This window comes from Cyanistes caeruleus, chromosome 20 (assembly GCF_971803275.1).
Source record: "Cyanistes caeruleus chromosome 20, bCyaCae1.hap1.1, whole genome shotgun sequence".
Taxonomy (NCBI): domain Eukaryota; kingdom Metazoa; phylum Chordata; class Aves; order Passeriformes; family Paridae; genus Cyanistes; species Cyanistes caeruleus.
This window is the reverse complement of record NC_141720.1, coordinates 9,774,246-9,788,301: the sequence shown is the minus strand read 5'-3', so window position 1 is coordinate 9,788,301 and position 14,056 is coordinate 9,774,246. Positions and strand designations below refer to the sequence as shown.

Sequence of the window (14,056 nt, the reverse complement as noted above, 5' to 3'; positions counted from 1 at the left end):
CTGTGAACTTTCGGGGACCGGAGCAGGGTGTGAAAGCCACTGTTGGCTGTGGTGTCGCTTCAGCAGGTGAAATCCGCAGTTCTGCTGGAAGAGGATTGACCTGCAGGAGGGAGCAGGGCTGGGGGCAGTGGCTGGCAGAGAGCCCTGCCCTGCTGCCCGGCCCTGGAGCCGCTGTGGGGAGTGACAGGGACGAGCCACCTCGCGCTGGGCGGTGAGAGCGAGGCATTTTGTCAAATTCCACTGTGTGCGTTTAAAAAAACCCAGACAATCCATTCCAAAGGAACTGTGTTCTCCCCAAAGTAAGGAAAGCTGCACTCAGCATTTTTCAGTCAAGGTCAAACATTCCTCTGCAAACAGCGGTGGGCATGGGCTGACACATGGTTGCAGTCCCTCCAGTCAGAGGGTCCAGCACGGAGCGCGGTTCCAGCTGTGCCGCTGCAGTCTGTGCTGACACGGGATGGGTGGGAGGGATGGCAGTCATGAGCCTGAGCTTGTCCTTTCCCCTAATCTCACACTTGCTTTGAGACCTCGTCATCGCCTCGTGTGGGTTAACATGCAGACATGATACTCTGTGGGGTGTTTGGTGGGGAAACAGGAAAGCGAGACAATCTTTATTTAAATAATTGCAGTACATCAAGCAAGCAGGAGGGTCACAAGAACAGTTAACATGTTGTGATGATGAAGTTGCCTCCCGAAATTCAGCTGTGTTCAGCTGTGTGTTTAAGGTACAGGCTGTATGGCTGCAGATCCTTTTCCAAGACCTCTGTGTCACCTCCTGGGAGCGGAGTCGTTTGTTAGCGCGCTCTGCATTCCTCATTGTGTGCCGGGTTATGAATGAGGCTGATCTGCATAAAGCCCTGCTTCTCTCGCTGGGAGAGTCTATCGATGCCATAAATATAGCTGTGGGGTACTGGAAGAGGAATACTGCTGATAAAAATAGTAGACTGAGATGCAGCTGTCTGATTCTGCCACGAAGTTCCTGTGAATCCTGGCGAGGCGTTCAGCCTCTTGATGGTGCAATTTGACATCTTTGGGGATGTTCTGTAACTGCACCAGGCTGATGGGGGGCTGTGCACAATCACAGCAGCGGGACTGAGAAGGGGAGAGGAGCATTCATTCCCAGGGTGTTGAGCAGACTGGGCAGAAAGTTAGAGAGGTGAATAATAAAGACCAGGAAGAAAGCGAAGATCTCTGTTCCCCCATGTGATGAATCACAGGTTTTTGCCAATCAGTACATCATGGAAACCCCAGCCTGTGTATCCTGTTCTACAGAAATACCAAACTCTGACATTTTGGGGATTTCACATTGCTCTCTTCTTTTCCTGTTTGCACAGAGTGCATTTGACAGCTGCCTGCAAAGTGGCCTATTCAATAGTAGATTATTTTTATAGCACAAGTATTAGAAGAACATTTATTTTTTGTATATGATTAAAGAATATATAAGATGCTGATGCTTAGAAAGTCCTCAAATTCCATTAAATTCAGCTCCTCTGTGAGGATCTGGTGATGGTGTGTGTGTGTAGGAGTGCAGAAGGGGTGTGCTGGCAGATCTCAGTAGATCTAGAAACTGAGTTTGGGTCTGTGATTTTGCTGGAATCTTTAAGGTGTTTGACTAAAGGTTTTCAAAACTGAGTTTTGCTTCTCTGTGTTCTCTCTCATTGGAGATCACAGTTCCTCAGAGCAGGTCTGTGCTTTTATCAACCGGAGGAACTGTTAGAATTCTATAGGCCACAACTACTAAATATGGCATCAAAACCCAAACTGAATTTGGGGGTTTGAACTTTTTAAGAATATTAACTCTTCAGAGTTTCCAGTTACCATTAATGTGTTGGTAAATCAGCTGGAATGTATCTTTTTGAAAATTCTGAAGAGGAGGAAATAAAAATATGTTTGTATTAAGGTTGCAGAATTTGCAGCACTTTCTCAGCATTCAGGTTTATGGGAAAAGCAGTTGCAGATGTACAGTTGGGAAGAAGCTTGGCTGATTTAGCACACGACTGTTAATGGCAGGAAGTCGGGGTGCAGAGTATAAAGGTAAAACTCTCGCATCTGCTGTTACATGTTGTTAACTCCCTCAGCAGACATTAAATCATTTCAAGTACAATAATAGTGTGGGAGGTAAATTAACTAACCATTAACAATCTTATAAATACACAATTAACGTGCCAACATTTATATGACACATTGATGGGGCAGCAGTAATTTTTGATTGGGAGTTTGCAGACCTTTCCGATGCCTGAGGCTGTTGCTTATTTAAACAAATTTTTGCCAATTGCAGGTACACGTGGCCCTTCCTAATCAGTGAGTAGAAATAATTCCATTTAAAGAGCATTCTCAAAGCATGTTTTGCGATGTCCACAAGCTGCACATGGTTGTGTCTGTATTTTCTGAGCTGGTCACACAGGTGCAGGGCCAGAGCCCCGACACATCCATGGCTGCCTTTGGGTGGGACATCTGCCTCGGAGGACAGGGAGAACTCCCTCAGGAGCAGCCCTACTTCTATGGAAAGAGTGAGAAAATCCAGAGTGTGGAGTTGTGGTGCTGCCGAGGCTGGCAGGAGCCCCTGGAGATCCCATCCAAACTCCCACCTCCAGGCAGGGCCAGCCAAGCTCCAGGCTGTGTCCAGTTGGGCTTTGAGGGTCTCCAAGGATCCTGCTGGAGCAAATTTCATTAATAGCATGATTTATTACAATGTATGGTAACAGTAGTGTATTAATAACCAGCAGCATGTCAGGTTTGTTTCTCTACCATTCCTTTATCGAATTTGTTTTTGCTGCTGGGTCTGTTGCTTAATGTAATACTTCTGAATTTGTGTGTATTTTTTAAAGCAAAAAGGGGATGGTGCCTGCAAAAAACCCTATGATGTTTGCAGTCAAGGGAGGAAAAAGTGTTTAAAATTCTGAAGGCTTTAATTCTATTTGTTGAGTATTGTCATCGGTGGATACCCACCCATGTTTGCTGGGAGGGAGGACGCTGGTAGGAATGGAGGGTTTGCAATCTACAATAAACCTTGAAAATTTTGCTTTTGTCACGGTTAGAGGAGTGTCCATATGAAGGTTTACTTTTGTTTCCACCTAAATGCAGAAGCTGCTCTGTGGGCCCCTCTGTGTTGGTGCACCTTTCCCTACACCTTTCCCCTCGGGAAAAAAAGGGGACATGGCAAAATGCATTTGCTGGCCCTGGAACAAGCCTGGCTGGTCCTTTCTTTCCCTTCCCTCTGTTAAAATATCCCAGGAGAAGGCCAGCTGCATTTAGCAGGTTTTCATGGGATGTGGCTTTGTGGGACTTAAAGCAGCAGTTTTGCAAGCAGCAAGGCCAGGGGATTGCTGGTGCTTCTGAATTCAAAATCCCAAACACACACATACAGCTCTATAAAGTGTTTTTCTCTGATTAGAAAAGCAGTGGGGATTTCAAACTTCTGGAATTTGCATCTAGTCTTGCTGTGTGTGTGAGTTGAGACCGAGCCCTCTCAGGTGGAGGTGTCCCCATGGCTCCTGCTCAGTGACAGACTCGCTGCATGAACAGGAATCTTTTTTTTTTCTTTTTTCTTTTTTTTTTTTTTTTTTTTGGTTATTTTCAGCAGGTCATTTTTTTGTTCCAGCTCACCCCACAGCTCCACTGCCAGCTTTGGGAGGTGGTGGAATTCCTTGAGCAGGGCCAGGCAGGGCATGGAGCTGCCCCTTTCAGAGTCAGCCTGGGCTTGAATTAGATTGACATAACTACAAACCCACAGCTACAGAAAAATCAGATAACAATGTGAGCGTGGTTTGGGTTTTGTGGTTTGGGGTTTTTTTTACTTTTCCTTTTTGCCCTCTACTTTGTTTCAAAAGGCCACTTGAGTGCTCTGAATGAAATATCTTAGGTAAGTGGCAATTACTGTTCTTAAAGTGCTTTAGAGCTCAGGCATGTGGTATTTGGTCACAGAGCTTTCTGTGTTACAGCAGTTGCCCTGTGAGAAGCACCATGCAGCAGCAGATGTTCAATATTCTGCCCTGAAACACTAATCTCTTCATGTTTAAGGTTTCTCCTGGAAATACAAAACCTGAAGAGGGTCTGTAATAAGGTAGTCAAAAAGTTGGTGTGTAGGTGCAGAAGCAAAACAGTAACAGAGTTAGGATGGGTGAAAAGAAATCCAAAACCCTGTCAGTTTTGTAAATGGATTAGTTGGAATAAGCAGATGTTTCTGTTCTGTACTCTCTTGCCATCCTCCTGTGTGGGGTATTTTGCCTTACAGCAGCCAAGTGTTACAGAGTGCTGGGACCTGTCTGTAGGTATCTCTTGTGCTCTGTTGTCCTGGGACTCAGGTCTCAAGCTGTCCTCCAGCTCCCCTGTTCCTTGGATGGATCTTAGCAGCCAGTGTAGCATAAGTAAACTGCAGAAGAATTGAACAGTTTGCCCTAAGCCAGTCAGGGTTTGTGCATCCCAAATAGTGACCTTCTGGAATGGGGGTTTGAGCTTTTGGTGTTTGAAGGGGTTTTGTTCCTAAAATGTGGTGTGCATTGTTTCTAGGTACGTGTGTCCATGAAACAAGATGGAGAGAAGATAGTACAGTGAAGTGGTGGCCTTGTGGACAGAATGGCTTTCCTGGACAACCCAACCATTATCCTCGCTCACATTCGACAGTCGCACGTGACCAGCGATGACACGGGGATGTGCGAGATGGTCCTGATCGACCACGACGTTGACCTGGAGAAGTTCAATCCCTCATCAGCACATGGGGATAATGGCTCAGAGCCACAGGGGAGCAATGGGGAGACTCAGGGCTATGTATATTCCCAATCAGTCGATATTACCTCAAGCTGGGACTTTGGAATCAGAAGACGATCAAACACAGGTGCGTGGTGTTTGCAGCAGCACTGGCTTTCACATTCTGCTGCCCTCGGTCTGGCTTGCCTGGACAGACCAGAGCGTGACTTGCTTGGCATCTGTCAAACTGCTTTTGTAATGCTGAGGCCCTTTTCTAGAAGGATATGTAATGATTCAGTTACTTCAGTGTGCTGTCAGCTGAGCCTTAATTGCTGTTTTACCTACTCCTGTACAGAGGAACTTTGAGGTAGTCAGTTTTATATATATTAAAAAATTCAAATTGTGAAGACATCAAATCCAAATCCAAAGTGCACGAACAGTCTTTGATATCTCTATTGTTACTGTCTGAGGGGTGTTAACTTTTGAACAGGATAGTTATTTTCCGAGAAAAAATCTGCCTAGTGAGGCATCAAATATATTTGTTATAAAAGAGAGGAATGAAGTTTGATGTGAGCCAGCAAAGGGAATGATTTGTCTGTATTTTGTCTCCTAAAGTTTTATTCCTGAGAAGAACCTTGAGCTAGGGTTTAAGGTACCAAATTAGAAAGTTTAAGGGTGAAAGCTTTTGCAAAATGCGCTCATTTTGTCGTGACTGGCAGAGAGCTCTCCCATGTGGGGTTTCATATAAGGGATATCCAGAGTTCTGATTAGACCTGAGGAATATTATGAACAGGAGTTCTGTGAGGTAAAGTACAGACGAGGTGTGTGGTGGTCAGTACTGACCTCTTTTCTTCTGTTTCTCTTTATTTTTTAAAAGTGATTTCTGCAGGTATTATAACACCACCTAGAGCCCAGAAAGCACCTCTGTGCTCTGCTCCACCAGGAAAATGTGTGTGGTGTTGGAGACACTGAAATGCCTTTTACAAGTAGGAAGTTGTAAAAGGTTCCACAGAAGCCGGGGCACTGCTCTCCTGTAGCAGAGTTTGGAAATAAACTGAGATTACAGCCCTGGCAGGAAGGTGTGCTGGGGATCCAGCCTTGGGCTGGGAGAGCTCAGACCATGCTGCAGCTCATGAGGAAGGAGAGGCAAAGTTTGAAGATTTATGGAGTTACTCCAGAACATGATCAGAAGGATCATTTCACCAAGGAGCAGACTGATGGAATAATCTCTGTGAATTACAGTTTGAAGTCATTTCAGGTGCCAGCTGGGGGCACGTTCTAAGGTCAGGGCTGGGAGCAGATTTCCTGCCTCAGCTCTGGTGTGGCAGGAGGAGAGACCAGTGCCAGGTGCTGGGTGTGGGTGAGCAGCAAACTTCTCAGCTCTGCGCTGACCCTTGGTGCAGCTACCACTGCCTTTGGTCAGCCACATTTTTCACACTGAAAACTGCCTGCCTGTTGCCTGAAAATTATCCCAGTGAGCCTGGGATGGTTCACATTTCCAGGGGGGACTGGCTGTTCCCTCTGCCTTGGCGCTGCTGTAGCACGATCCCGCAGTGAAGTGGAGCCTTGTGCTCAGCTGTGGGTGGAGGAGCAGGATGGAGTCAGGCAAGGTGGTGACTGTGCTCTTGTGCATTTGTTTTGACAGGGTGAAAATACCAAACAGGATAAAAACATGCAGTATTCTTGTTTCTACTCTGCGGTTTTCCTTTATCCTTTGTTTGCCTGCTCATCTAACAGATATTTTATGGTAGCTTGTTTGGGAAGAAAGGGTTTTGGAAGGAAACTTTGAGCTGCAGTGTGGGCAGTAACTAGTACAAATGTGGAGCTTTACTTTCAGAATAAAATATCTAGGCTACAACAGCATTTTCCCAATATTTAAACTTATGAGGAGGGAAAAATAAGAAAACTTAGTTTTCTTATTTCATTAAGAGGAAGCTACCTAGAGGTATTCAGGTTCTAGGATCGTGTTGTCTTAAACAAGAGATGCTTATCAAAGTCCCCATTTGTGCTTGTACCTTTATCTGCTTGTTACAGATGTTAAACCTCAAAGGAGTGTTTTTTTAATCAGTACCCTGGTTGACAGTTTTTATGGGGAAAAAAAATCACTTCCTTGTCCACAATTCAGTTCAAAGACCTAAATGTAAAAGAATAGTAACAGAAGGGATAGAAAATATTTATTAATGTTTTTTAATTGCTGAAAAGGCTCAGGGAACTTCAGTTGTATCCAAAAATTGTCAGAGTAATTTAGCATTTTTGAATCTCTTCTACAAACCCATTTTAGTTAATGAATTATCTCAATACATCAAAATTGCTAATATATCCAGCAAATTGTTTCCTTCAGGGATCAGCACTGTTAGTTCTACTTCCCAATCTAATCTGCTTATTTTGAGTGGACACTTGATGACATATCTGTTTTTTTGGGGTCATTGTCCTGGGTGGCTTCCAGCAGGTTTTCTCACCAAGGAAACTCTTACTGTTAGCAAAAAAGGAAATTTAAGTTGTGTGGTACACTGGGCTGCAAGTTCTTTGATATCAGAACAATTTTGGGGCTTTTTTTTCCAACCATATTTTGAAGATGGAGTCAAAATATATGTAAAGAAATATTATATTCATTTTAGGATTTGACTAATGTTGTGAAGATACAAATCATTTATTTTACTACCTATAAACTGTTTCAGCCTACTGAAGAAAAAGCTGTGCTAATTTATATCGCTTTGACATTTTATAATTTTCATGATTTTTAGATAAAGGATTTTATATTTAAAACTTTAATAGTCTAGTCTGAGTTCATTTATCTTTAATTTTTGAAACGGGTAGAGTAATTCATAACAGTAATTTTATTCCTGTAATGTAATATTCACTTCAGTTCATTTGTGCATTAAAATTCCTTTAAGACCGTTATTAATGATTTATATAATGAAATGTCATATTAATCACAGAAGTTTTCACATTTTATTATTCTCTTCCATGTTAATACTATCTTTATGATCTCTATTAATGTTTTATATCCTCTAATTTCAATTATAAATCAAGAACATTTTCATGTTTTTGTTGGTATTTGCTTTTCAGGGGTGCCACCTTTAAAATTTTATGACTTTTTCCCCTACATATGCAGTATAAAACATCTTTATTCATATAAAGGTAGTTAATTATGTCTTTGTTTATAGTAAACTTTCATTGACAAACTTATAGTTGTAATATTTCTTTTCAAGCTCAGAGACTAGAACGTCTGCGGAAAGAGAGACAAAATCAAATAAAATGCAAAAACGTTCAGTGGAAAGACAGAAATACTTCTTGCTCAGGTAAAAGAAAATATCTTTTCTTTTCCTTCTGGTTTGATTCCTGCCCTTGATGGTTACAACATTTGCAGTTTGATTTTCCCCTAGGGTTTCAAAGCATGGAGGAAATTCTTTGTGCTGTCCCAGGGGTGTTAATAAAGAAAAGAAGAGGAAAAGTGTTGAACACCCAGTTTGGCCTGAGGTTATGGAGTGGCTGTTTTGGGTTCTGCACTCCAAGGCATCACTGTGGTGTTTGGGTGATGGAGGATTTTGTAGAGTTTACTTCTATAGAGGATTTTTGTAGCGACTTTTTTAGATAAGGTAGGAATCTTAAGAAATAAAGAGTAGATGTATGATCTACTTAAATGCAAGCATAGTAAATGCTTTCTTAGCTTATCTGGTCTTTCCTGGTAAAACTATTATCACCGATTTCTCAAAAAAATATTAAATTCTATTTTTGTTAAATATATAGTTAAGTGTTTATGACTGGATGTTCTACGTAGTTTAAATTATAATATATGAAATTACAAATCTGTCTCAATTTTCCTATTTTAGAGTTCAAGCTAGTTTCTATTTCTGTTGTATTTGACACACATTCAAACCTTTGTATGGTCTGTCATGCCTACTTCTTTCAAAATTTGTGTATATCTTAATGAGGTCCCTCTGTAATCTCCCTTTTTTTGCCTAATTCCTCATATCTCCATGGCTGTCATTTGCAGATCATTCTCCAGCACTCTAATATCTTTTTCAGAGGAGTGAACAAAGCTGCTCGCACGGGCAGCACAGTCGCACTAATCCTTAATTCAGTGTTCAGCTGTGTTGGATACCCCTGTTAATGCATTCTGAAATGTTTTTGCCTTTCTCTTTCTGAAAGCAGAGTTGTAGGTTTTAAAGGTTAATCTACCATAACCTCCAACTCTTTGCTCCATATTTTATAGCATTTGGCCAGTGATGATGCAGATCTCTCTCCTGTGCCTCCTGCCCTCTGAGCTGGCTCCAGGTCCTGCGCAGCCGCTGCTGGGGGCTCCATGGTCACATCCCCTCCCTCCGTGCTGCCCTGCAGACACAGCAGCTGTCCCAGCAGTCACACTTGTCCCCCTGAGGAACATGCTGGCAAATGGATCAGTCCCTGCCTGCTGCAGATCTGGTTTAAATTAAAAAATAAATAAGTTACACAAAAACTCCAGGCACTCTGGCTCTGTTGGTAGAGCTGATTTTCCTTCTCTGCTTACTCCTCTCTCTGCCACTGAGATCTGAGTGTTTCTGCCTTACTTGCATGAACAACACCACTCCAGCGAGGGGAAAGAGGAGCCCATATCCTTAAGGATATCCTCTGTACCTTTGCATCTTACATCCCTTCATTTCAGAGCATATAAAATGCAAATTAACACTATATCAAGGAAATCCTTCCGAAGTCTTGCATTCAGCCCATACAGAATTGCTGTAGATAAAAACTTGTTTTTTCACTTGTACGAGTAAAACCTCATGTTGAACTCCAAGTGCCTAGAAATTATCAGTTAAAGGTAATACTCCAGCATAATGATTTAGATTTTTTTAAAAAACAATGAAGAGCTATAAGAGCTTGTTGAAAAACCAAAACAACCTAATGGAGTTAAAGTGGCCACATTGAAAGGGATTAAATCAAGCTTTTTTTGGTTAATTGCAGCCTCTCACAAGCCCGTGGGGATCTCTCAGTGCCAGTATTTAGCACCTCTGCCAACTGCCTGAATTTTAAGGCAATCTGCTGGTAAAAATAAATGGAGCTTTTGACTAGTTATCATTTGACAGGTTTTAATTTTGCACTCTAAGAAATGAACCAACTCCCCTGATCAAGTCCCAGGTCATTCTGCCTTGGGAACAGTTCCACTTCCCTGGAGAAGCAAGATGTAAATCCATGAGCTGTGAGGGAAGCCAAGGGCAGGAGTGCCGGCCTGGGCGAGCTGGGGTTGGTTCTGGGCAGTGATTGATGGAGGCTGGGGGCTCTTGGTTCCTGGAGCAGATGTGGGAAGCCTTGTCCAGCTTAAGTCACGGCTCCCTGCAGATGAGACCCGTTGGTGCTGGTGTGCTGAAACACCCTGGGCTCTGCCCCAATTTCATCGTGGTCCTGTGACATAAGAAGTGATATTTTTTAGGGTTTTTTGAAGTATGCCTCTAAGTTGAGTTGTTGGAAATTCAGCTGTGCACTTTATTCACATAAAAAGGCTTTTATGAGCCTTCACAGACCACACAGAGACCTCCTGAACTTGGATCCCCTTTGTTTTAGAAAGCTTTTTTTGTTTTTATTGTTCAGACTGTGGATCTGGAATGGTGGTTTCAAGTTTGATGTTTTTATGAGGGGAGGCTGTATCCAATCTGCCACAAGAAGTGAAATCTGCAGAGATGATCCTTTGGGCTGAGGTGTGTGCCAGGGCTGCAGCTGGCAGTGGGTGTCATTGCAGGGCAGTGTGGTGCTGTCCTGTGCTGTGGCACCGTGCCATGTGCTGCAGCTCCGTGGGAACTGTGCTCTTCATGTGCCAGCAGCTTTTCCTTCCTGTTCCTGCTCATTTAGGAGAAGGTAGGCAAGCAGAAAGACCAGGAATGTGTCATTCTCTTGTTATCCTGGCTCAAGTGGATCTTACACTGATCAGTTCTGTTCTCTGTACAGGAAAAACTTAACTTTTTCTCAGCTTAAGCAGGAGCATCATTCAAACTTCTTAATGGTTTCATATCCTTGGGCTGTGAAGGAGTGGTAGTAGATCCTGCCTTGCTGAAGCATTTGTTGGTTTGTTTATTTGATTTTGTGCTCCCTCTTACGATGTTATCTCTCTGTGGTGAGCAGCAGCCTCTGCACATCTCCTCATAAGATGCCTCTAATCTCTTTCCTGATCCGCAGCAGAGGAGCTGAGCTCACTGTTTGAAAAGAAGAATTTTAGAGTGAAATCCCCATGTTCTGGGAAGCAGTCCATCCTCTCTGTGCGTCTGGAACAGTGTCCACTGCAGCTCAACAACCCCTTCAATGAGTACTCCAAATTTGATGGCAAGGTGAGTGACCGGGTGGCTTTGTCAGGTGCTGGGGTCCCCTGGCAGTGACAGCCTGAGGCACTGCTCCTGTGCAAGCTCACTTAGACTTTGTAGTGGCAGTGCTTGTCTACAAACAATCAAATGTAGTGGTTTCAGGTTCAGTAGGGCCATTTCTCCTGTTTCCATTGCAAAATTCTGGACTGAGACTTTCTCTACCTTGCTGTTTCCTTCTCCAGCAGGTTAGTGAGGTTCTTTATTGGGACAGAGCCCTGGGATGTCTGTCTAGAGTTGATGATGAGACCCTTTGTATAAATGATTGATTATTTGGCATTTAAAAAAACCCCAAAGCTGTTCTGTCTATCCACATCACAGCACTTGCTGAATATTCCATGACTCATGTCTTTGTCCTCAGTGCTCTACTGAGAGCGGGAGAAGCCATGGTCTGTGTTGAGGGTGGAAAACAAGTATCAGTAGGTCAGTATCCAAGGCAGAACGAAGCACTAATCAATGTATTTCTGCACAGGTGCTCATTTGTGTAACACAGGGAGGAGATTGGCTGCAAACCTGGCAGGTCATGGGGGTCAGGAGATGGATCTGGTATCGCTCACCCTGGGGATAAATGGCTTGCCTGTGCTCCATATTGTCAAATATTTCTCTCTGTCATCATCTCTAGAAACTGAAATATAAACATTGGTGTGATGGATCATTGTCATATTGTTCCAAAACAAGTATAAATACTCCACAGATCTGTTTTCTACTGGATTTGTTTGTGGAATCTCCTGTGGGAGGATGGAGTTTGAGCTTCATTACCATTGTGATGGAAGAATTTCATATTCTGTTAGGTGTTCTCGAAGTGGAAAGCCAGATTCGTAATTCCACTGACATTTCTAGGAGTATCTGGAATATTTTTGAGATGGTAACCTTTAGACTATGAAGTCCAAGTACGAAAGCTCCTCTACTGTGATTTAATATTTATTAGCATGTGGCAATTAATGCTAACTCAGGTTTTCAAAATTCCTGGCCTCATTAATGAGCGACAGCAGCACTTTCATGCTGACAGCACCAAGAGGCCTTTTTTCTAAACTCCAGGTTTGTTGTTCTGGTGCCATGAAATTTCAGTTGGACAAACATTTAAATGGAACTCATGTTATCTATAGGGGAGGTAAAAATCAAATGCTTCTTTTTAAAGAGAATTCTGTTCTAATTCAGTCATGTTCAAGTCTTGTTTCTCAGAAACTTGAGAAACATCAGCATTTTTCCTTCCCTCTTTTATAATCCAAGCTAATCTTTACAGTATTAATTGTTGTTGTCTATAATGAACATCTTCATTTTCACCTATTGAAGTCAGATACGTTTAGCAGGTGTTTGGTCCACTGGAAGCAAGTTGCACTCCACATGTCAGTTTGAGAGGTTAAGGAAATACCTCAATGTCACTCAATTGCGTCTTGCAGGGTTTGATATGAATTATCTCAGCTGTGATCTGCAGATCAAGATACCTTCCTTACAATCCAAAATAATAGGATGGGTATTTTGTTAGAGCATAATCTCAATCTATTAATTTTAACACCATTGTTTCTATTGTGTATCAATAGTTCGCATATAAAGTTTATTCTCTATAGTTCTGTATGTATTATCTAGTTTAATGCTTGGCTGACCATCTGAGATCTAGAAGAAACATAGTCCAGTTGTGAATTATTTTACTTCAGTTCTTGTGTGTTTTCAGTCAGTAAAAACACAAAAAATCATCGCACTTTTAAAAATTATTTTTAATGACATATCATATGTCTTCTATTTATTTTTATTGATAATAGATGAGCAGTATTTCACAGAAATATAATTCTTTCTGGGAATAGGGCATGGCTTATTTACATAATTAACAGAGCCATGTATCTCTGGGGGAAATGGTACATAATTGGGGAGAGGTGGGGGAGTGAGGAGGGGCTGGGGGCCTAATTAAACATGTCTTAAAAACACCCTACTTAATTATGTATTTACTCAGGGGGTCACAGTGGCCCTCAGATCTTTAGGGCTATAAGTAGGCCTTTAGTTTGTGCATATTTGAGTTTGGTAATGCAGATTTCAGGTTGCTCAGTACCAGTCCTTTTTTGTGCATTTACGAAGCAGGAGAGCTCAGTGTTCTGTGCCGTGTCTGTGCTCCTCATCCTCGCTGGTTTCACCCCTGGCTCGGCTCCTGACCTGAAATCAGATAAATCCTCCTCGGGGTCCTCCTTCCCTAAGCTCCTCTTGAAGGTATTGTTTTCAGCTGATCAGAGCAGGTTGTGTGCTGGAACGCCAGCCTGGGCAGTGCTCACATCCTCCAGGTGTTTCCTGCCAGATTTAGTGTCTATTTCATAACCACTTCTGTGATTTTATGAAATAGTAAAATTTTAAAGCACTCTAATTTCTTCCTGTCCTGATCACTTCATTAATTATCAAAACAGTAGAGAATATGCCTTGTGAAATACAGCTACAGTGGAGGCATTCTCAGCAGCTCAGGAATCCACACAACTGGCTCCACCACTACCCAGGACAGATTTGTGGTTTTCTGTACATTGTAAAACTTCAGTTCTTAACAGGAGCCACACTTACAGTAACTACTCTCAACTCTTTCTTCAAGTTTTTCCTTAAATAGTTATAGTAAACCTCAGCTCTGGACCTGTTCTCATGTTTTGTAAAGCACGTGGGTTGTACTTGGTTAATAAATCTTATATACACATTCTAAGAATTTTCTACTGAAAAAACATTTAGTTCTTTGTAATTCCTCCAGGTGTCATTGGAATAGAAAATTACTTGAAGGCTTAAGAAATCACTGGCCAAATTGATTTCTTTTCTATGCATGCAAATTAAATGATCACCCATTTGATAAATAAATTTGTGTTTATTTCTGTTTACAGAACTTGGAAAATCAAGTTTTGACAGTTTATTGTTCCATCTTGCTGAGTTTTAATAATGTTGGGGAAAAAAAGCCTCAGTGTAAGACAGAGCTGAAAGCCCTGTCCAGGTAGCACAGGTGACACACAGGAGTGGTGATGGCTCATTTCAGTGACCCAGCTGAGCTTCACAATGCTCAGGCAAGAAAGAGGTGCAGAAGA

The 14,056-nt window shown here is 42.3% G+C and overlaps 1 protein-coding gene across 3 annotated transcripts in view; it reads left to right on the top strand.

Annotated features, from left to right (window-relative positions):
* Positions 1-14,056, top strand: part of MAPKAP1 (MAPK associated protein 1) — an 81,476-nt gene that overhangs the window by 5,597 nt on the left and 61,823 nt on the right. For all 3 annotated transcript variants that reach the window (XM_086858514.1, XM_086858515.1, XM_086858513.1), the window contains exons 2-4: positions 4,510-4,834; positions 7,899-7,988; positions 10,837-10,985. In XM_086858514.1, coding sequence (XP_086714640.1) covers positions 4,576-4,834; positions 7,899-7,988; positions 10,837-10,985 — 498 coding nt within the window. In that variant the 5' untranslated portion in view covers positions 4,510-4,575. The remainder of the gene's footprint in view (positions 1-4,509; positions 4,835-7,898; positions 7,989-10,836; positions 10,986-14,056) is intronic.